The 22,067-nt window shown below is 49.4% G+C and overlaps 3 protein-coding genes across 15 annotated transcripts in view; 2 read left to right on the forward strand and 1 right to left on the reverse strand.

Annotated features, from left to right (window-relative positions):
- Window positions 1-4,450: 4,450 nt before the first annotated feature.
- On the reverse strand, window positions 4,451-9,411 carry TSN (translin). 2 transcript variants are annotated; one of them, XM_052675426.1, is made up of 6 exons: window positions 9,279-9,411; window positions 9,088-9,202; window positions 7,699-7,795; window positions 6,921-7,036; window positions 6,281-6,360; window positions 4,451-5,967 (listed from the first exon to the last, which is right to left on the reverse strand). In XM_052675426.1, exons 1-6 carry the CDS (start codon window positions 9,342-9,344, stop codon window positions 5,731-5,733), a joined length of 711 nt encoding a protein of 236 aa, XP_052531386.1. In that variant the 5' UTR covers window positions 9,345-9,411; the 3' UTR covers window positions 4,451-5,730. The 2 variants fall into 2 exon arrangements, with proteins under 2 accessions (XP_052531386.1, XP_052531387.1); XM_052675427.1 differs by having other exon boundaries at window positions 9,109-9,202; window positions 9,279-9,410.
- Window positions 9,412-9,710: 299 nt separating this feature from the next.
- NIFK (nucleolar protein interacting with the FHA domain of MKI67) lies at window positions 9,711-13,300 on the forward strand. The gene is made up of 6 exons (XM_052675428.1): window positions 9,711-9,853; window positions 9,965-10,090; window positions 10,672-10,780; window positions 11,305-11,516; window positions 11,734-11,811; window positions 12,748-13,300. Exons 1-6 carry the CDS (start codon window positions 9,740-9,742, stop codon window positions 12,922-12,924), a joined length of 816 nt encoding a protein of 271 aa, XP_052531388.1. The 5' UTR covers window positions 9,711-9,739; the 3' UTR covers window positions 12,925-13,300.
- An 8,172-nt stretch (window positions 13,301-21,472) lies between these two features.
- Window positions 21,473-22,067, forward strand: part of CLASP1 (cytoplasmic linker associated protein 1) — a 154,792-nt gene continuing 154,197 nt past the window's right edge. For all 12 annotated transcript variants that reach the window (XM_052674502.1, XM_052674503.1, XM_052674505.1 and 9 more), the window contains exon 1: window positions 21,473-21,585. The gene's annotated coding sequence lies outside the window, so the exon portion shown is untranslated. The remainder of the gene's footprint in view (window positions 21,586-22,067) is intronic.

Raw genomic sequence — 22,067 nt, forward strand, 5'->3', positions numbered from 1 at the left:
CAGACCTGCTGCTGTGTCCTGAGATGCCAATTACTTTCCAGTGTTTTACCAGTTCACTCCAATTCACACTCAAAACCAGAGGTGAACTGTTGGTGCAGTCATGTATTTAAATCAAGCTATCGCTGGTCCCCTTGGCTGCTCCAAAAGATTAGGGAACAGTAAGTAAATGGAAAAGGTCTAACTTTCACTATCAATGTTGCATCTGGATGATCATTCTGTTTTTCAGGTTCTGGGTTCTTCTAAGTATGATAGGAAATAGGCAGTGTTTGCAGCAGCCTGCCTGGCTATTTCCTCTGCACCAGGCACACTCCCCAAAGAAAGCCCATAAATAATTGCCCTGTGTTGTTACAAACAGAACATGTACTTGGTGCTGGAGCCCTGTCCTAAAACAAGGGAACAGTACAAGCTCTTGGGTCTGGGACATCTGCTACGTTTAGGGACAGACTGATTGTGGAACATGCCCCACTAGACAGCTGTGTTTTGAATGTTATCTTTTACGTATCCAGTGTGTGCTCAGCTGCTTGCCTGCTTTTAAATTACAGGTGTTGAAGGGAGCACAGCACTGAGCGGTCTCTTCGGCCCTGCGAACACTCTTGCTGTGGGGTGAGCCTGCGCAGGAAGGGTGAGCAGTGCCAGCACATTAACAAGGCAGTAAGTTTCCATAATCCTCAAGTACCTTTCTGAACCTGGATGGTCTGTCTCCTGGGAAGCTGCAGGTCTTTCAGTATCACATGCACACATCTTCCTGGGCAGCCCTAGAGATCAGCCGTGCGGTGTTTTTCCATTAACCTGACAAAATGCTGTCATAACACATGGTACTTGGGAGCAGGCTACAAGCCAAGGAAGTCATTATTTGTTCCAAACTGGCCTCCTTAAGGCTGTACAATACTTTTATGCCTCTCAGAATTCATGACTGACAAAACTAAGATTACTTTTCAAGACTCCTTCCAACTGATCTCGTTGGTGTAAGGAGGACACAAGGGAGAGAGATCCTTCTGGGATAAAGGGGAAAAAAAAGAAGAAAGTTAGATTACTCCCTTAATTCATCACAAATCATAAAGAACCATTAGCAGGAATTTAGTATGAATCTTACTTGTAACTTATCAGGAAAAAAAAGGAGGGGAAGAAATTGCCAGTCTGTATCATCATTTGAGATCAAAAGGCGCCCAGAAAGACAGTGCTTGATTAAGATTTCCCCTTGAGATCAGGACCCAAAGAAGGAGAGAAAATCCACTTCAGGAGTAAGCATGCTGGTGGGAAAGCCTGGGGAAAAAAGAACAACAAACATGAGGAGAAAAGAGTAACAGCTTTAGAAAGCAGAGACTTCTGCTTTAGAGAAAGATCTGTCTTTTAGGCTGCAGGAACTGGTGAACCTCATTCTGTCCCCAGCATCCTCAGGGGGACAAGGATTCACATATTCTGGCATCATGTCAGATACCTTTTCAAGGTTTATGGACAAAGCATCTTTTTGGGATGTCAGTTTTGCTTCCTCTTAGTACATGTGCTGAGGATCTTACATTTTCCCCAACAGAAGCAGTTTGGACGTTTGTATACCCATAGTGTGAATGTGCAGCTGAACCAATGTTCAGACGAGAGCATGCTCCCCCTTCTTTCAAGCAAGGGCTTGTTTGGGACACTCACTGTCAGGCAGGGCAGTGTCCCAGCGAGGGCTGCCAGGAGCAAGCCAGAAGTGGCAGTGAACAAAGGAAGAAAAACCTGCCTGGAAATACGTATCTTAAGTAATTTATGCCTGGCCCACAGCAAGTGTACAGGAGATGCTGTGCTGTAAAAGACTGTTCCTTTCAGAGTCAGACAGTGACACCCCTTGAACTGAACAGGCAGCCAGCTCTCTGGACAGCCTCTACATTTTTACATAGCTGCACCACATGACCGAACAGCAGACAGCAGACAGTCCTTCGATGAGGGAGGATGGGCTGCTGATGAGCAGCCGAGGTCAGCAGCAGAGCCAGGAATCATCCATGTTTACTTTCTGCTCTTGTTAATTGCCTTGGTGTGTAATGACTTTACTGGCTGAAAAAGGGGAGTGAGGTTCTACAGCACTGAAGGCACTGCTTTGCAGTAAAGGAAGGCATGTTGTTTGCCCATAGAGAAAATCCTCAGCAGTTCCTAACCACTGGAAGCAGTTAATGACTGCAAGAAAATCAGGCAACTTAGCAGATAGCACTACAGCTCAGCAAACACTTAAATCAGGCACCACAGGGTGAGGAAGGAGCCTCCCTCTGTGTGCTGGCACATGGTGTGCAGCGCTGTGCAGTGAACCGGCCTTGGAGCAAGCACCTCTGAAAAGGATTGTTTCAGCTAGAGCGGTTCCTTAATCCAGTCCATTGCACAAAGACGTGTGCTGGCACCAGAAAAGGGCAGTCTGGAGGTGATGATGTGCCCTTCAACGACTGCCAGCTCAAAGAGGGTGCTGGGCTCAGGCTACAGTTTATCAATTCCAGCAGACAGAGCTGGTTAAACAACCACCCTGAAGTCTCCGCTGCATCCTGTGCTATGGCGCTGCCCACCCCTATTTCCTGAATGGTTTCAGGTCAGTACTTTCATTGATCTGCAGGGATTGAACAGGCAGTGCTATTAACAAATAACAGTTAATCAACTATTTCAGTGCCCTTTTTACTGAAGCAAAGAAGCAGCAGAGAAATGACGTCAAGATGGAGGAAAAAAACTGTAAGCAAACACAAAGGCAATCCAAGAGAGTGCTCACTGGAACACATTTCAGGCCAAAGTGGTTCAGAGAACAGCTGTGCTGGCTGTTGAGTCAGACTCTCTGGTGCTCCTGCACTGACTCACTGCCTCCCCTCCCAGCCCGCACACGCTGCAGTGTGTTCAGTACCAAGGAGGAGTTGGTTCAGAGTTCTGTTATGAGCCATCAAGCTTCTGCAGACTTCAGAGCTCTGCTTCTCCTTGGCATTCCTGCTCAGGAACATGATTTAGCAGAGGGCTGTGAGAGTTAGGGTTGTATGGTTAGGCTGTGGTTGGACTCGATGATCTTTAAGGTCTTTTCCAACATGAGTGATTCTGTGATTCCTCACTGACTCACCTACTCCATTACTGCTGGGAAAGGGGAGGGTTAGAGAGGAGAGACCTCCAACTCCATTCTGAGTCTTCCCTTCTTCCCTCTGCTCCCAGCTGTGGGACATAAGAACAGCTTATTTAGCACCAGCATTAAATGCAGATTCACCATCCAGGCCAGGAGATCCTATGAGCTATCTGTCCAGAGGAAGCTGCAGAAAGATGCGTGTACCCCTTTTCCTGCTGCTGCTTAGGGAGAACGTTTGCTGTTTCTTTTTCCCTTCCCCAGACCCAGTTTGGGAAGTGCACTATGCAGACTGCCTCTTGCAAGTAATGCTTTTCCAGAGGAAGTTGCTAAGCTCTCACAGAACCTAGGGACAGGAAAGAACAAGGGTTTGCTAAACCCGAGGGGGAGGTGACGCTGCAGTGTCAGGCACTTGCTCTTCATACAGAACAAAACAATGCCACGACTTGCAGACTTTAGAAGCCCTGAGACTTGCTCTTCCAGTTGTCCCTCTCACAGCTCCTGCATGTCTGCACGTGTGGCACAACGCTGCTGTCTCACCAGCTGCAGAAAGCCACAGGAGATGCAGAAGCTGGCGGATCTGGTATCTACTGAGAAACTGTGTAAGTATATGGGATTCCACATCAGGAAGCAGAGCTGTTCCGTGACCAAGTTCCATCCAGAGCTGCTGGGACACTAAGCCAGCACAAAGCCTTAGCACATGTCCTGCAAGAAGAAACCCATCCTGCCAGGTGGCCTCACATCCCAAGCCCACATGCCAAGAACCCTCCAACCTGAGCAGCACCAGTCTGATGCTCAGGAAGCCTCTAATTCCTCTGCTCCCACACATTTCCTGTGTAACCTTGGCCCCAGTCTCAGAGCCCAAGGGCGTTGTTTCATGAGCCTTTGCTTTTGATGGTAGATTGGCTTAATTCCTTCCTTCCTCCCACCTCCACAGGGTTGAAGTGAGAAAGAAGTGAGAACAAACACACGCTTTTAAAGCTGGACTCAGCGCCAAGGGCCTCAGGAAGTTATACCCTCATTTTCCTCAGCTGTGATAGGGGCACACTGCTATCTGGCTATGTTATGTGGCAGGATGAGGACAAATGTTAAATATTATGAGACACTCTGAAGATAAACCTTGCTGCATCTTGGACATGGCATTAATAGTCTCCTCCATATCTCTCTATTTTAACTTGTTTAACAAGTCAAAATTAGTTATTTTTTTAAGTCTATCAAATCTGTGTGCAGCTTGACCAGCACTCTGCTTGCCACTTGTGACTGTGCTCCATTTAACAGCGTACACCCAAAGTGAACCCACATACAGATAAAGGCTGAATTTGAACTACAATGTCAAGTTAAGCTCCCAGGAAGGAAAGACAGGAACATCAGATAATCAGACAACAGGCAGAGTTACCAAATGGCCAAAGAACAGCTTTTATTGGCCAAAGTAACCAAGAAACCATTTCCTTCCAATAAACAAAATAAAAACATAACTGAAACAATGGGAAACGTTTGTCAACTAATTGAAACACTAACTAACCCACGTAAGCTTGATTGTTCATATTCATCCTCTGGAAATATTCCTCCTTCTAAACAAGCTGCTTCTCTCTTGTGCTACTGCACCCCCTGAAGTAAGGAAGTGGAAAGACTCAAAGTCATCGAGGACAAGAGAACAAATGCACTGGGAGGTATGGATCTGTCCATCTGCACAGATGGAAAAGGCTGTTGGTATCTGCAAATATCTCACATGCAAAGTATCTGACACTAATAGTTTCCCTTTTGAGGGGAACACATTTTACTATGTGAACTTTTTAAACCCAGGAAACAGAACAATCATGGCCTATACAGATTGTTAAAACTCAAATCCTACCTGCACTTTGTCAGTTAACACTTCTCTATTCATAAACTTTGCTAGTTCAAAAGAAAAAAAAAAAGCTACAGAGTTCCTAATGTAAATGACTGTGTTCAAACTCAACATTTACTCATGTCAGTAAATGAGACAGCAGCCAGTAAAAGCAGATAGTTGAGAAAGCCTTGTACACTCTGGTAGCAGGCATGTTGGAGGGGAAAAATGAGGAAGATGCACCCAGGTGTAATGCACTGATTCCAAGGGAGATAGGCTAACTGGAGCCATTCTAACAGATCTGGTTAATAAAAGGTATGCAAATCTGTTCAACTTAACTGATGTAGGTGAAAATTAAAAAAAACAAACAACAAACAACAAAAGCAAAATAACCCAGTGTCTTAGAAAATCCATACTGATGTTTATAGACTGTGCTTTTAAGATGTCACAAACATGGGCATCAAGCTGCATGCTGTGCACACATCTTTAAAGGGGTGTGAGTAGAAACAGCTGCAGCACACAACTCCCAGAGCACTGAAGCAACACTACAGACCCAGTGAGAATTCTGGCTGGTGGGAGTTACTGACCACCTGCTGTTGTGCACAGAACAGCAACGTGTGTTCTGACAGAGGAATTTAACTGGGAACAGAGGGCCTGCAGCGCTAACCTACACGTGATTTTACAAAACATTTTGAGATCTAACACCCATACTACACCTTTTGTAAGAAAATAGAGAGCAGCTATCGGCTGCAGTTCTTCTAAACTACTGTAGGAAGGCTTTGCTAGCATGCCTCCAAACTTGGCAACCATGTGAGGTAATCAACGACGCTGTTAAAATCAGCATCCTTCATTTCTCTCCACCCGCGCCACCCGCTGCCTCCTTATTGAGTCCTCTGATGGACAGGTCATAAACCACTTCCTCAATCTTCTTGACGTCGTATTTCAGGCCGTCGTAACGCTTCCTCAGGGAGTCGTTCTTCAGGTTGAGGAGACGGAAGCCCGAATCCAACTCGTTGATAAAGGTTGAGATGCGCAGCGGGCGAGAATAGTCACCGGCTGTGACGCTGTTCACTGCCAGCCTGGCCTGGGAGAAGAGGCACACATCAGCTGGGAGAACGCCAGAGGAACACACTCCAGCCACTCCCCCTTTCCCATCGGATCCTTTAGCAAACGTAGCAGATCTGTTGACCAGACTCGTGAATCTTCAATCCAGAGCCTCGTTTAACACTTAATGTATCAGTGAGGAACAACCCTGACACACAGACAAGCAGTTGGCTAAAGGTCAGACTCCTTCAAATACAAACCATAATTACACAAACTACTTGGGACGGTTAAAAGAATAATGGCTACTCCTGTGTCAGTTTCAACCCAAATGTTTGCATGGATATCTTCCCTACCAGCTCACTGGCCAGAGTTAAGACACCAGAAAGGTAGTCTTCAATATCCAGGTGGAAGCCCCTCTCCCGATCAGCTTCAACTAAGAAAAAAGCAGAGTGGTGATCAGGTGATGCTGAACATGAGCAGAACCAGCAAGCTGAAATTGCATTTATTTATTGGAGCTAATTTGAAATATCAAATTTACGAAATATTATTACAAAATAAAAAGCATCCTCTTCCTGCATATGATGCAATCACCGCCTCTTCATACCATTTGATTTAGCATCTTTTACATCCTCAACCAGACTTGCAATAGGTCATAATTAATCTAACACAATAACTGAATTTACAGAGAGCAGAGAGGTCTGCAGTTTTTTTGGTGTTTTTTTTTTCCCCCCTCAAATCCTGTGCTCTGTGAGGCAACGGTTCTCTCACAGCATAAAAAAATCTTTTCTTTTTAAGCACCAAACCAAAAGGTGAGAAAAACAAGCAGTCACCCTTGTGTTATTCTTTTGGCAGAGAGGCGGTCTGCATGCACGCTCTTTGCAATGAAGAACTTACTAACACATAACTACTCTTGTTTACATTCAGTTCTCCAATTCCAAGCTACACCACCTGAAAACTTCACAGGTTTTCTCTCTTCTGTTACAACAAACTTACTCCCAAGTATTTCTGCAACAGCTTCTCGGGTCACCAACGTTTCTGTCTCCAGGTAGACTACAAACGCTGCCAGAAACACCAACCGCTGAAGCACAAACCTCCAGTGCTCATGAAATCTGTTGAAGGAAACACCAAATCATGATAAAAAATAAGCAACATCCATTATCGAGGAACGAGCATTTCAAATGTCTGTAGTACAGACTGCTTTCTACCTTTACACATCGCACTCTGCAAGATTATTTGCTCACCAAACTACACTGAGCTTGAAATCCACTCCTGAGTCCCCCAGAACTACCCCTGTGCTGAACATCAGCACTGCTCACAGCTCTCACACAGCTGCTCAGCTCGCTGTTTCTCAGGCTCTCACACCCGCCAGACAGTCACCTCCTTCCCTCCTGTCTCCCAGCAGCATTTCTGAGCTGGCATTCTTGGTCTATGATTTGTTCTTGCTACACACTGTCCCCTTCTGGCGGCAAATAAAACAAAGGCGGTGACTTCATTTACGATCTGTAGAATCAAGCAGCTATTTTGTGGCAGATTTAGAGCTATGTTTTCAGAAATGTCCCTAACAGCTTAACTGAAATTAATGGAGCAGCGGATGCTTTCACAAACAAGGGATGCACCAACAGAACACCAATTTCTTAAGTTTTCCTTTCTAAGATCTCACACTTGTCTACTGCTCATCAGTTCTCAAGCAGAACCACTGGGCCCATAAGCCTTTAAAATCACTCTTCTAAAGTAATGGTGCCAAATACACTCGCCCCATGCTCAGATCCACCTGTAATACTGATCAGCAGGAAACTTAGTCTTCAGAGATTCCATCTGTGTTCTTACTGTACTGAAGTGTTCCCGAGCCTTCTGACATTTCTTTGGTACTGAAAAAGAAACAGTGCAACATTCAGTGCTCCACAAAGAACAGGGTTTTGAAAACAAAGAGCTGTAAATGCACTAATGCTCCTCTGAAGACACTGCTCACTTTTGTCCAAGACAGCTCACCAACATTCAGGCTGCTCTGAGCAGTCATAGCTACAGCACCAGGCACAGGTAGGTCACAAATACCCCAGAGTTTCGGCTCCTTAGCTTTGAATTTGAGACAAGACACTCCAGTGTTACTTAAGGAACACTGTTAATGGTGACTAATTACTTCTGCCATAGAACTTAAGCTGTGGGTGAAGTCTGCATTTTGTAGAGGATACTGATTGAAGGAAACACCAGGTCATGCAATCACAAAGAAGTAATGGGAGATGCAAACAGAGAGGAGGGAAGGGATGAACACAGGATCACTGTGTCATTCGCCTGCAGACTGAACCAAGGAGCGAATAAGGCTGGTGCCCATGTGTGTAACGGGGCTACAAATGTGTAATGATGAGGGACAGATGAGAAGAGATGGGGAAAGGCTAAAAGGGGCATCGAGTGCAAGGTCAGACAGACCCCATCTGAGGTAGAAGAGCTGTACTTTTAAAGGCCTGTACGTGCAGTACTGCAGCCTGACACACTCAGCAGCAGCACTGCCCTGAATGGTTTTATCATCAGTCACTGCGAAAGAGCTGCAGCCCCACAATGAACGAGGTCAGCCTGCAGCTCCATGGAACAGGTTTAGCCAAGAGGTATTTTAAATCCCTGGAGAACAGGGGAAAGCCACTGTGCAGTATAATGTTCTAAGTACCACCAAACAGTACAGAAAATTGCCCTCTATCAAACTTCCAGTTATCACACAGTTCTATGAAGGTAACTCGAGCCACCCCTCGCCTTTCCCTTTGGCATTACAGATTGCCTTGTCTGGTTTAAATCTGCCAAGTGCTTTCATTGGCTCTCTGCTCTCTTCGAGTTCCATCTCTCTACTCCAACTGCTGATAAAGGACTCATTATAACGGATCTTGCAGCAGGGAGCAGCAAGCTGCACTCGTGACGGCACAGGAGAGGGCAGAGCACACAGCACGGCTTCTTTTGGCAGCAGCACCAGCTCAACCGGCACGGAAATACAGCTGTAGTGACCAACCGCCATTACTTTCACTGCCACCTGTCACCTTCGAGCAGTTGCTGGGGTTAAGAAAGCTCAAATTACAGATACTGATACAGAACGCAGGGCTAAACCCCTCGGTGCTACAAAGCCCGGGCTACTCGTCCCCATAACGTCTCCTGCGCTGGCCGGCTTTACTTCCTTCACCACGAACGGCCTCGCACTCACTGTCCTGGAATCCGTTCCCTTGGTGCACCCCCTGCAGCAGCGTCAGCATCTCGCGGGCCGTCTGCTCCAGCGCCTGCACGACCTTCCGGATCTCCTGCGGACACACAGCGCCGCCGCGGCTCAGCGCGCCGCCCGCCGCCCGCCGCCCCCCGGCCCGGCCCCGCGCGCACCTCTCGGATGTCCTGGTCGGCCGTCAGCGCGCCCTGCAGCTCCACGAACATGGCGCTCACTGACATGGCGCCCGCCGCCGGCTCCCGCCTCTGGGGCCTCCGAGCGGCTCCCGTCGCGACAGGCTGCCCCGCGCGGCGCCTGAGCGTCTCCGGGCTGCCCCGCGCGGCGCCTGACGGAGGGAGCCGGGGAGCCCGGACAGGCGAGGAAGAAGCGAAGGCGGGGAGCGGCCGGCGTCACGGCGCGGAGCCGCGAGGGCTCCTCCCCACGCTGCCGCCTTCCGCGCGAAGGCCGCGCTGCGCGGGGACGCGGCCCCGTTGCCGGGAGACGGGGCGCGAGGCGGGGGGGCGAGCAGCGCCCCGTTACTAGGAGACGGCACGGAGCCGCTGGGGAGAAGGCACCACCTGCGCGCAACCGCCGCCGCGAGGGAGGATGACGCGCTTCCGGCTGCGAGCGGGACAGCATGGCGGCGGCGGCGGGAGCTGGGGCGCCGGCGTCCTTTTTGTCCCTGGAGCCGCAGCTGCAGCGCACGGTCCAGAAGAAAGTGCGGCGCGTCCGCAAGAACCGGGTGGCCGAGGTGAGTGGGGCTCCGGGAGGGGCGAGCCGAGCCGCGCCGCTCTGCTCTGCTCTGCTCTGCTCTGTCCCGTCCCGATCCGTTCGGCGCTGACGCGGCCGTTGTGCCCCGCAGGAGGAGCTGACGCCGGGCGTCGTGTACGTGGGGCACCTCCCGCGCGGGCTGGGCGAGCCGCAGCTCCGGCAGTACTTCGAGCAGTTCGGCACCGTGCGGCGGCTGCGGCTCTCCAGGAGCAAGAAGGTACGTAGAGCATGGCGGGCCGCGGCACCGCGTGGGGGAACTCGGCTGCAATTTCCTGAGCGGGCGGAAGGAGGCTCCCCGCTACTCGCCGTGCCTGAGAAATGAGGGCTTGAGTTGAATTCGAGGGTGAGGGCTTAGGGCCGGCGGTATCAGAACCGCCGCTGGGCGGTCACGGTGGCTGTGAAATGGCGCCCCATTTTTCCCCACCTAGATGTAGGGGTGTGAGAAGCGTGAGCAGAGCGCTCTGATTCGCGGTAGAACCTGAAATGTCCCAGGAAGGGCTGTGCTGTCTCACTTGTGGCTTCGTGTTTGTGAATTTACCATCTAGCATTGCTGTATGATAGCAACAGGAAGGTGAGCGTACGTTGCTGAACAGTTTGTTTCACGCACAGGTATATACTTAAGAATTCTGTCTGGCCAGTGTGGGACTGAACCTGGTGCTTTTTTGAGAACTCACTGAGCTGTGTGAAAATGCTTACATGCAGTTGAAAATGTGCATTAACTCTGGGAGCACAAAACATTTTAATTCAGCTCTTCAGGCACCAAAGCAGCGTTTCAGGTCTCTCTGCTGTTGCTTGCAGACAGGAGGGAGCAAAGGCTACGCCTTCATCGAGTTCGAGTGTGACGATGTGGCCAAGATTGTCGCAGACACAATGAACAATTACCTCTTTTCTGAAAGACTGCTCAAGTGTGAGTATGGACCAAAGCGCACGGTCTGTGATGTGCAGAGCAAATCCCTGTACACGCGTGTTATTTCTCAGGGAGCTGTATGAAGAATCTTGTTTCTGTAATAGTTTTCTTTGTCCCCAAGGTATTTTCTTCTGTGTTGATCACATAGCACAGTGTCAGGGAGGGGTGGGGTTGCTGCACAGCCCGCTCCTTTAATGCAGATTTTTTTTTCATTTAACCTGTTGTAGTTAGGCGTTCTTTTGGTTAAAAGGTTAATGAAATTAGCAAGCTTCTCAGGTGTTCTTTCTTAAAGGAATGTGAGCCAGATAGCTGCATCAGTTCTGAAAGTTGGGTCTTTCCGAGTGCTCTTCTGTTCCATTCTTCCACTCCCTGTCTGCTGCACATTCAGTTACTTTCTGCCTTCTGCGTTCCTACAGTGCTGTAACAGCACTTGCTGTGGGTAACGTTACAAAGGGACCCGACTGGCGTTGGTGAGAAGAGCAGCTTTGCTATCAATCACCTGCTGTCGTATGCCTGTGGTACAGGTCAGTTCATGCCTCCTGAAAGGGTGCACGCAAACCTCTTCAAAAACAGCGACCGGATGTTTCAGAAGCCCTCTCAGCCCGCAGTGAAGCGGTACAATAAGGTCCGTTCCCTCGTGGAGAAGGCAAAGATGGCAAAGCGGCTGCTGCGGAAGGAGAACTGCTTGCGGAAGAGGTTGGCCGAAAAGGGGATCAAGTACAGCTTCCCTGGATTTGTAAGTCTGGGGTGGTTTTGATGAGGTTTTGATTCATAGGTCACAGAAGAGCAATAGGGGTTTTTCCTAAGCTCTGGACTGTGTGTAATTTGGGTGATTCCTGTAGCGAAGCTTTTGTAGTTAAAAAGCAAAAAAAACCAAACCTATAGACTGTTAGGTAAGAGTTTCTTCATATGGGAAATTTGTAGTGATTCACCTTATTTGTTTTGCTTCCCAGGCTGCACAGAGCCTTCCTGTGAGGAGGAAGAAAGCTAAAACAACAAAAGCCAAACAGAACGCTTCTTTGAGTAGCCAGGTAAGAGCAAACAGTGCTGGTGCTGCCCAGCACCCCAACCGTCCACCCTGAGACAGATGGTTCAAGTCTGCAACTGGTTTCTTTCTGCTGATTTCAGTGCCTGAAAACGTGGGCATTGTTTTCCTCTGGGAGGTGTGTGTGGCAAAAGAGGGTTGTTAGGGGTGGATGAACACACTGGAATGGAAGACAGCGGTTGAATCCCCTCAGTTCTTTGTCCCCTTGGGGTAATTAGCAGCAAAGGCTTCTGCGTACGCATTATTATGAGCAGTTTGCCATCTCCCTCATGCTCTGCAGGCGTGATTTTCCAATATTTTAGAAGTTGATAACAGCTGAAACTAGCAGGATAAAAGGAAGCGTCAGGTCATCAGCGCTGAGATGTAGAGCACCAACAGTCAAAATCTTTAAAGTATCAGCATTTTTGTTTTGTTTCATTACTGTTTTGTTTTTTTTAAATTATTTAATTTCTTTTTACTTCTCATAATTGGTGTAGGGCTGTGTTTAGAAAGACAGGAAAACTCAGTTGTGAGAAATGACTGAAATGATAGGACTGTAATGTTTCTGCTCTGCTGTGGGCTTGGACGTGGTGTTTTTGTCTGCCATTCGCTAATAACTTCGGTGTGTTTTTTTCCTGACTTTCTCCATCTTAGAATTTTAGTGCTTTGAGTCAGGAGATAAAAAGTTTAGAAAACCAACATTCATAATGGCATACTGGAAAACATTAATTTAGGTTTGCATTTCACATCTGCTCTTCTGGAGATGACACTCCCAGTCTGAAGAAGGACTGCCTGAAGGCAGTTATAAAAACAAAATGGTTTTCTTGGGACGTGGAAGTTGTGAAGGAAGGCTGCACTGAGGTGCCTTGTGGTATTACGAAGGCAGTGACAACTTTCTCTGGCAGATGCTTTGCAGTGAATGATGTCTTTCTGATCTCTTCAGGATCCTACTCCGGTCTGTACGCCTACAGTGCTTGAGCGCCGGAAAGCTCAGCAAGCGGATGATGACACAGATGACAACGAAATAATGATCAAACTGCCCCCTCCGAGTGTTAAGAAAGCTGTGCAGAGACCAAAGAAACAGCCAAGGAAAAAAAACGACCTGAAGAAACAAAAGTAGGCTTAAAATTCTGACAGCCATAGCCGTGTTTTTCCTCTTTCTCAACTCAAAATGATGAGGTGGAGCTTCTGTTGCCCTGTCTCAGTTTTTTCTGACCAGACTGGTTGTCTTTCATGGGCAGGGAAAATATTCACAAATAGTTCCCCTCCTGTTAGCTGTTGGGGAGCTGTATCTTCACTGCCTGTGAAGATTTTCTTGACTTTGCACTCATGAGTGCCTGCAGTCATGCCAGAACCTTGTGTTAATTCTGTAATTTGTCCCTGGCACACACAGATTTGAAAGGCAATGTTAGGTTATCCATGCTGAGCCTGCTGATGGCATCTGTATTTTATACTTATTAATGATGACTTAAAATACAATTTCTAACTGTTCTTAAGTTTCATTGGCTTTTGTAGTGCTTCTGTTTAACTGAAAGTCTGTGCTGTATGTGAATTCTCACATAATTACACAAATAGAAGGGGAGAGGTTTTTTGTTGTTTTTTTTTTTCCTCCTTCAAGAAAGACATTCCTTGCATTTCATCTTGCTGGTGGTCAGTCAGGTTTTCCCAGAGCTGTCTTGGGCAGAAACAGGACACCATGCTGCCCCTGCAAGCCATTGGCTTTCAGTCCTGCTTTCCGCAATGCTGGGAACGTCACCCTTTGCCACAATGTGGAATGGACAAAGGATTTGAAAAGGCTTCAGGAAGGTGAGAAGAGATGGAGCTAGATGTGATTATAATGACATTCTCTCCGTGACTCAAATCACTTTGCTGTTGGGGAGCTGTTGGGGAAGCCACTTGGCTGAGTTTGTCTTTACACCAAACACTCGTCACCTTAGGCACGCAATGGAGTTCCACTGACAGCCTGATGACCACCATCAGCCACTGTTGGCTGTTTTTTGGGGTGGGCACATCTACTTACTGATGTGAAACAGGCTGTGTTTACACCTCAGGCCTCTAGAACATGTAGTTAAGGTTTGGAGTGTGCTTTGAGATTAATTAATGTGACCACCGTGGTTGGCAGAAATGCCAACACGCTTTGAGTGTGTTAGGAACAGATAAGCAGCACTGGAAAAGGTTACTGCAAGACTTCATACAACAGAGCAACAGAAGAGAAATAAAATGTATCTGCCCAGAATGAACAGTTTTCTTTTAAAATGCATATTTTTAACTTTGTGTTGTGGAAGTCGAGATGGCTGCGAGCAGTGTGATGCACTCAGTCTTGTGTGGAGCCAGGTCCCTTGAATGCAGCCTGACACAGGAGGGCAGCACTGCAGTTGTGTGGGACACACTGCTCTGGCAAGCAGCGTTAGTTCTGGGAATTGACCTCCCACATTTACAGAGAAACTGATCTAGGCCAAGCCGTTTGGAGTGACCTGCATTGGTGTGCCTGCTGCACCTCTAAGATGACAGGAGAATAAGAATACAGGAGAAATCTGAGATGAATCTTAAATATTCCTGTTCCTTTGGTGCTGCCACCATTAATACTACTTCTGCCAAGGCTCTTCAGTTAAAGCTGCTCTTAAGACAGTGTAACTTACACAGTATAGTTTCACTTTCATTGAGGTCTTAGTAACTCCTTCCCAGCCTTTTAAGCTTGTGCTGCTTTCTCTCTCTTCTGCTGCTCCTCCTGGTGCCAGGTCTTCTGCCCATGCCTGGGAGCCTCTGTGTGCTTGCTGCTTTTTTCCCTGCTGGACCCTGTGGCTTCTTTTCACGCTGCCTGTCATGCTTGTCTGGTTGCATGAGCTTCCAGAGCATTACTCACATGCTTCTGTGGGTCTCTTGGAAAGGTTTGTGTATCTGAACTAGGACCCTGGTTTCTGCTCTCTTCATATTTGTGTGGCAGTACGAGTCTTGATAGGAAGAAGATAATCCTGAAAACTGTGTTTATAATAAGATCTGCTTCCTGCTAGAATTTTCCTTTCTTGTTGGTTTTTGAGTTGAGATTGACTTAGATGGTGACTCTTAAAATGAAACAAAAATTGTGCCGTTCGAGTAACAGTCACTAAGCAGGGAGCTCTCAGCAGAAGGGTAAGTTTTCTTGGTGACAGTTTCTGTTTTTAGGCTGCCTGAGTTATTAATATACTGCTGTCCTGGGAGATGTGCATAAGCAGAAATTCAGACACCTGATACTTGCCAAACATATTTTCCATAGCAAATGAACAGACGTGCTGTGTCATGAGTTATGCCTCAGTCCATGCACTGATCTTCATTTTTCAGCTCTCCAGTCGTTGGTTCATTCTTGCACAAACATGAATTTTATGTTTATGCCCTGGATTTAGGGCAGGCAGTGCACTGTTCTTACAGTGATGCAAGGTGTGCTGGGGATTTTGTTTTCAAGGCACAGCTTGCAAGCTCTCTGCCTTTCTGTGATGAGAAACTTTCTGGAGTTGGTACCTAGTGCCATTTTCAAGCTTTAGAAATACAGATGCTCTTTAGCAAAGCCTGCTCATTTACACTCATTAAGCTTCCTCTGTTTTGCAGGAAGGGGAATGCAGCTTAGGAGTACGCAGTGTTCCCCAGTACATGAAACGTTGAAAGTAAAAGAGGAAAGAAAGGCAGATTTAGCTGAAAAACAGAGGGAACATAGAAATGATGAAGCCAGTCTGGAGGAAAAGGTGTGTCTGAACCTGGCAGTGTTATACTGCTAGAAATTGAAGAAATGAAATGGAATTGTTTTTATCACCTGTTAGATGTGGGATAGGCTCCCTGGACCTCACAGTGCATGAGCAGTGTGCTAGGAATGGGTGGTCTGGATGGCAGTGCCTGCCTGTAGCCCCAAGCAAGGAGAGCAGGCTGGGCAAGTGACTTGTTCTTGTCAATAACTACCCTGTTTGCTTGCTTGCCTGGCTTTTAAATGTCTGCAGCCCCAAGGAACAAGGTTAAAACCAGTTTGCAAATGGTTCACAGCACAAGGGAAGAATTGCGGCTCTGAGAAGTGGCATCCTGCTCTCCATGCAAAGTACCAGCAAGGGTGGGGGGCTCTGGCATCTTCTCCCTCTCCCAGCTGTCTGTGCTGAGCTGTTTGGTCCACGTTGTGCCTGTGCGATGCAGGAGTCTGGGCAGGGCTGCTTGTGCCGTGTGCTGTGCAAGTCCCTGATCCTGGGCAAGGTATTGCAGGGAGGGTAACAGAAGCGTGTGGGACGCAGTCGCTGTCATATGTGTTCCAGGATCTCCTACAGGTCCTTCTCTCACACCAGATTCCCTCATTGTCCAATAAGCCATTCAAACACATCCCGTTAGGCTGGAAAGTCCGTAATCCGAACCCCACGAAACATCCAACTCCAGGCACTGACAGTCTGCACCATTTTGGCTGAGGATGCGTGGAGACCACTCTAAACTGCTTGGAATGGAGAAGGTGGGAATGTGGTGAGAAGGATCCCGTGCCACGATTCTGCCTGACGTTGCTAACCCAGGCATGTCCCTCCTGCCCGAGGGCAGCAGCTGTCAGAGCCCAGGAAGCGATTCACTGCAGCGGTGAGAACTGCTGAAGTGAGACATTTTCTCCTGTGTGGGGATGGTGAGGCCTCTCGTTGCTTCACACCCAGCATTAATTAAGCACGTGTCAGGGATGGAGCTGCTTAGCTGTCCTGGGAGCCGTGGATTACTTACACAGCTGAGTTCCTGTGGCCAGTAGCTATGTGGATCTCATATGCTGGGAAAGGATATGCTGTGAGGGGGTTCCTGCACAGATCTTGGCTCTAATCAGAGAGGAAAATGCTGGTTTATGGTTTTCTTCAACCCTTGGGCTGCCTTACTGCAAACAGTTCCATTGTGTGCAGGTTCACATTAAAGCTCCAGTGTACTGAATAATGCAGAGGTGAAAATGGGACGTGCAGCCAAAAATAGCTTTGTAAGAGATGGGGAAAAACAAGAACACAGACACTTCTGTCTGTTATTTGAGAGAGGCAACCAATGAAGCAGATAGGGAGCAGGAGCTGTGGAGCACCACCCAGATGTGCAAAGCTGGATGTCAGCACAGCATCTGCTCACTTGAGCCTTGGCAGTATCTCAGAGGCACAGATGAAAAACAAAATGTTTTTCAGTGAGTTGGAAATGCTCTGTTCCTTCCTTTGCATTTTTCTGGTGCTGGCTGAGATGAGGGCTGGGTGAGCAGGTACCGACCTGGGGCTCAGATTGCTCTACAGTTGGACACTGCTGCCTGTTCCCCTGGTTTGTGTGTGGTTCTGTTTCTTTAAAAGGGGAGTGCCTCTGTCATGGTGCTGTTGTCAGTACGCCCTGCAGAAGGCAGAAGCACCAGGGGGAGTGAGCGTGGTCTGTACCAGGACAGCAGCAGCGCAGCTGCTTGTCAGGGCTTGGATTTCTGTTGGGAGAGCTGGAAGAAACCCAGCATGACTCCAAATGCCAGGCTGACCCTGCAGGATGGGCAGAGGAAAATGTAAAACAAAGCTATAAAGCATTTCTCTCAGGTTTCCTATGTAAAGTATGATGTTCTGTGGTTTATTAATTGGGTGATATTTCAAGGATACTCTACTGAATTGTTTCCTGAAAGCAAAGGATCCAAGTTTGCAGTTGCTGGAGCTGCAGGGCTCTGCCTGGGCAGGAGGGAGCTGTGCAAGTGAAAAGTGCTCAGTTTAAAGGCAGTACACACACTCCTAAGGCAAACCTTATCCTCTGGTGTAATGTCAGTGCAGTCACGTCAGATGAATTGCAGCGCTTGTTTTGGTCCTGAACTCCCGGCTCATCTTTTTTTCCACTGGTTTGTAATTTTACAAGATGAAATCCTGCTGTGTCAGTGCATGATAGACATTCAATCCATTGGTTGTTAAGGACCATTTGCAGTTGGTGATTTGGAGTCAGTTCTGAGCGGGCCGCTGGTGTGCGTGTGCTGTGCTGTTGTTCAGTGTCAGCCCTCCCACTGAATTTTATAAGAGCATCCATTAATTTCAGTAGAAATCTGCATCTGGGGTGAAGGGTGAGCTAATCTTTAGAAAGGGTCTTAACCCACTTACTTAGCTTCTTGCAAAGCTCAGCGTTTTTCCCTCGTCAAGAGCAAGCTGCATTGCTAACCTTGATATGTCACTTTCCAGTTGGTTTAATATTTGGGTGAGGACAAAAAGGAAATGTTTTTCAAAGATGAAAGAGATCCATGCTGGTAAGGTACGTGTGTGTGTGATGTGCTTGTATAAAACAGGAGATGTGAGCGTAATTATAAGTGTTTGGATGGTGGAAAAAAAGGTAAAATGAAAACAGCAGATGATGAAACAGAACAAGAACAGGAAGGGAAAAATCCATCTGAATGTGTAAATGGGATGTTATGACGGAAGAGGAAATGGGGCTGAAATGTTGTTGAATGTCAATTTAAATGTGAGACAAAAATAGAATGCCTGTTAGTTTGACCTGTGAACGTCTTTTCCCAGAGGCCTGAGGGCTGCCAGGAAGAGCAGGGGCACACACACACTGCAGCACACCCGTGAGACCCACTGCCTATGGCTGTCCAAGGCAGGACACCACTCGCCTCCCAGGCTGCAGCATTCAGTCCATCTCAGGTCAGAAAGAGTTGGAAGCACCAGCTTTCCAGTAGCCAGCACCCAGTTTTTGGGGGGTTTCAGCTTGAGTTACAAAACAAAAAAGCACCATAATTAACACTGCCTTGATGTTGTGGCCAGGTGACCATCGTCTGCCCCCAGGGGCTGCAGGTCAATGCAGGAGGCCCAGGAGATGTGTGCATGGCTTGTGGGACCTCGTTGTCAATGGGAAATCAAACTCAATTGATACTATGTGGGGGTGACCTTTATGTGGGATCTTTCTCCTGGCCATTGGACGGCCAAATTACTGTGAGTTTGTAGGCACACGCAGATGTGCCCATATACACATGCCTCAATGCCATTTGCTCACTTCCCTTTAATCAAAGCCTACTGCTATCAGATTTTCCTTTCTCTTTGGTGACTGAAGCACAGCTTCATGTGCCTTTGCATGGGAGCTAAGTGGGTCAGCTGTTTTGTTAATGGCAGCTCTCACGTGGAAAGAGCCTGATGCAGAGCGTAAGGCTTGGCAGGAAAGCACCAATTAAAGGTAGCATATTGTCTGAGCTGAAAGTGCTCAAATCTGGAGCTGTGACAAGTGCCGTGCAAGGGAAAGAATGAGGAATTGCTACATTAGTAGCTGATCCAGGCAAGGTAGTGCTTTCTCTGTTTCAAGTGTTCTGTCAGGGTACAAGCAAGGAGCTTACTCCCTGTTTCAGAGGAGAGGAGTAGAGAAGGTGAGTTGCCCAGGGATGTTGCTAGAACGGATCGACGCCACTTGGAAGCTTGGTCAGCACTTTGCATCAGTCTGTGCTATTTATCTTTGTGCCAGGAGCAGTGCTGCCTTTTCCTTAGCACAGCATGGGTGTGTTCAGGTGAACAGTGCCTGAGGTGTTATTGCCAGGGTTAGGGCAAAGGGAAAGATCCAGAGTTACAAGAATTGGGCAAAGCTGTGCCATCCCTTATCTATGCAAGCAGTGGAGCTGTGACAGCACATAAAAGAAATGTGGCTTTCTGAGTCTGCATGAGTGTATGCTCAACTCTAGGAAAACAACCCAGGGCCAGCCATGCTTTGGCTCCAGTCCTGTGCTCTCATGGGCAGCAAACTATCCTCATGTTACTTGTAAATGAGTGTTTCACCTTGGAGCGCTCAGCCTTCAGATTCCTGTGCAGACATTGTGCAAAAGAGCCCTAAAGGAAAAGGGAGGAGCAAGTTGTTCAGGTACAGTGAGTTGTTTCTACTTTGGATGCCCCATCCCTGGAGATGCTCAAGGCCATGCTGAATGGACTCTGGGCAGCCTGATCTGATGGGTGGCAACCAGCCCATGCAGAAGCTTGGAACTGGGTAGGCTTTAAGGTCCCTTCCAACCCAACCATTCTGTGATTCTATTAAATAAGAGCCCCTCTCCCTCCCAGCTCTTCCTTCTGCTTCCCATTAGTTCTGTTTCACTGATGTGTTTTGTTTGAAAGAGCACTGTTTTAAAATAAAAGCTACTTTATATCCGTATATTCCTTTATATTAAAAAAAACAAAAACTTTTTGACTTTGCCCCTACTTCCAGCATTCTGGGCTCTAAATGCAGAAATCTCTAAGCTTATGTTTCACCTTCCAAATGAACTGTGTGTATATATATATATTTGCACATACCTCCTTAGGACAAAACAGAGCTCTTTTCAGCAAGCAGGAAGTGGTGCATTTTGCAGGTGGTTGAGAAAAATCTGTGCTGCTTTGCTGGGAACAGCATAATCTCAGGAGGTGGATATTGCTACATTTGTGCTGCGCTAATCCTGTCTGTGCAGGAGATCCATGTGTGAGATGCACGAGTAAATGCAGATCTTTCAGAAATGAGAGCATAGTGAAAGCAAGTACCTTTATTTAGGTATATCTGTTACAAGGGTAACACTACCTGCTGGTAAACCACCAGCTAAAGCCTATGTCAAGCACTCGTGTGTGCTTTTCATAGCTCCTGTGGATGAGATACTGCTGTTTCCTTCACTTAAGTCCTTTTTGCACCCCTGGACGAATGCTCAAGGACTGACAGGAAAAGCATGCCCTTATCTATCAATAACTTTGGAGACATCTTTTTGAGATACTGATTTAGATCTGGTTCTGTCAGGAAAATTCAATCTCTTTCCTTTTGGAGTAGCCCGATGTGCTCCCATGATGGGTTTTTGTTCCAATTTGCTGTCAGCAACGGACACGCGGGTCTTACATAGATGATGCTAGAACAAATACAATTGATGCACCGCGGAAGCTGACATTCTGCCAGCCTGAGGGGAGGGCAGGCGGAACTCGGGCACGGTGGGAGCCCTGCAGAGGCCGTGGGTGAGCTCTCAGGGTGAGCTCTCACACGCGCACGGCTCGGGGTCGCTGGGAGCCGCGGGGGCGCGGCACCGATCTGGGAAACGCGGTCTGACGGAGCCGAGCTAGCGCTGCCTGCGCCTCAGCCGCGTACCGAGGCGGCCCTGCGCTCAGCGGGCTGCGCAGACGGGCGTGTGAGCCGCAGTAGCCGAGGAGAAGGAGTCGTTTTTCCTCACAGACGAACACCCGCTCGCCGCTGTCCCCGGCGCGGCAGCGAGTCGCTCGAGCTGCGCGGAGCCCGCGGCCACGGCCAGCCCCGGCGCCGCGCTCTGAGGGCGCAGGGCGGGACCGCGCCCACGGGGAGTCCAGCAGATCGCGCACTGCGCAGGCGCCGTAGCCGCGGCGACCGGGCAGAGCGGCGGGGCACAGCCCCGTGTAACGGCCGCGGGGGCGGGGCGAGCCCCCTCCCGCCGAAACGGCGCCTGCCGCTCCGGAAGTGGATGCGGCGCCGTGGTGGGGTCGTTCCGACTCCGGCCCTCCACGGCCGCCGCTAGAATGCCGGCCTCGCGCATGCGCGCCGCGCGCACTGATCTCACCGCTGCCCCGCCTTGCCATAGAGACCGATGAGAGGCGCGTTCCCCCCAGCCACCGCCTCGCGCTCTGTGGTAGAGACGCGTGAGGGATGGACGCGCGCTCCCCCTTGCGCATGCGCGCTGCCCGTCCGGGAGCCTTCTAGAGGCGCGGGGCGGTGCCGCACCTGCGCCGTGAGATGAGGCTGGCGCATGCGCGCCGGCTCCCATTCTTCCCGTGGCAGCGGGGCGGGCGCAGCCATGCAGCGCAGCGGGCGCCGCCGCCGGCACTGAGCCCGCCCGGCCCCCGCCCCTCCGTACCGCCAGGTAACGGCCGTGAGAGGAGTGCGGTCGCGAGGGGAGCGGGGCGGCGGTTGACGGGGCCGGGCTCCCTCAGGGGCGCGGGGGAGCTTCGCGCGAGGGCAGCGCCGGGGGGCGCGGAGGGCGGGGGGGCGGTCGGGGCTTCTTCCGCCCCTTTTGTGTGCGCGGCGCTTTATTGAACCGAACCTTCGGAACGTGGGCTCGGGGCCGGGGATCGGCACGAAGAGCCCCGCCGTCGTTAGGCGCATCCCGCGCGGGCGGTCGGAGATGCGGGCTCTGGGCAGGGTCACTCGCGGCTGTTCGTCGCTGCGCGCGGCCCCGCGCCGCCTGCGCGAGGCGCTGTCCGCGCGCCCCCGGCAGCGCCAGGGGAGGGAAAGGAAGGGAAGGGCCGCGCCGCTCCGCGGGCGCCGGGCGGGAGCTGAAGGCCCCGCGCTGTATGCGGCGCTCCCCGGCAGCGCCCCGGCACGGCGGGCTGCGCGTCGCTCGGA

The sequence above is a fragment of the Tympanuchus pallidicinctus genome, unplaced genomic scaffold (assembly GCF_026119805.1).
Source record: "Tympanuchus pallidicinctus isolate F22 unplaced genomic scaffold, pur_lepc_1.0 scaffold15, whole genome shotgun sequence".
NCBI lineage: Eukaryota > Metazoa > Chordata > Aves > Galliformes > Phasianidae > Tympanuchus > Tympanuchus pallidicinctus.

Coding starts and splice junctions, on each gene's coding strand:
- TSN (XM_052675426.1), bottom strand. CDS start 9,344: ATGTCAGTGAGCGCCATGTTCGTGGAGCTGCAGGGCGCGCTGACGGCC. Junction 9,203..9,278: donor CCGACCAGGACATCCGAGAG/GTGCGCGCGGGG, acceptor GTGTGTCCGCAG/GAGATCCGGAAGGTCGTGCA. Junction 5,968..6,280: donor TAACTCTGGCCAGTGAGCTG/GTAGGGAAGATA, acceptor CTCTTCTCCCAG/GCCAGGCTGGCAGTGAACAG.
- NIFK (XM_052675428.1), top strand. CDS start 9,740: ATGGCGGCGGCGGCGGGAGCTGGGGCGCCGGCGTCCTTTTTGTCCCTG. Junction 10,091..10,671: donor GGCTCTCCAGGAGCAAGAAG/GTACGTAGAGCA, acceptor TGTTGCTTGCAG/ACAGGAGGGAGCAAAGGCTA. Junction 11,812..12,747: donor ACGCTTCTTTGAGTAGCCAG/GTAAGAGCAAAC, acceptor TGATCTCTTCAG/GATCCTACTCCGGTCTGTAC.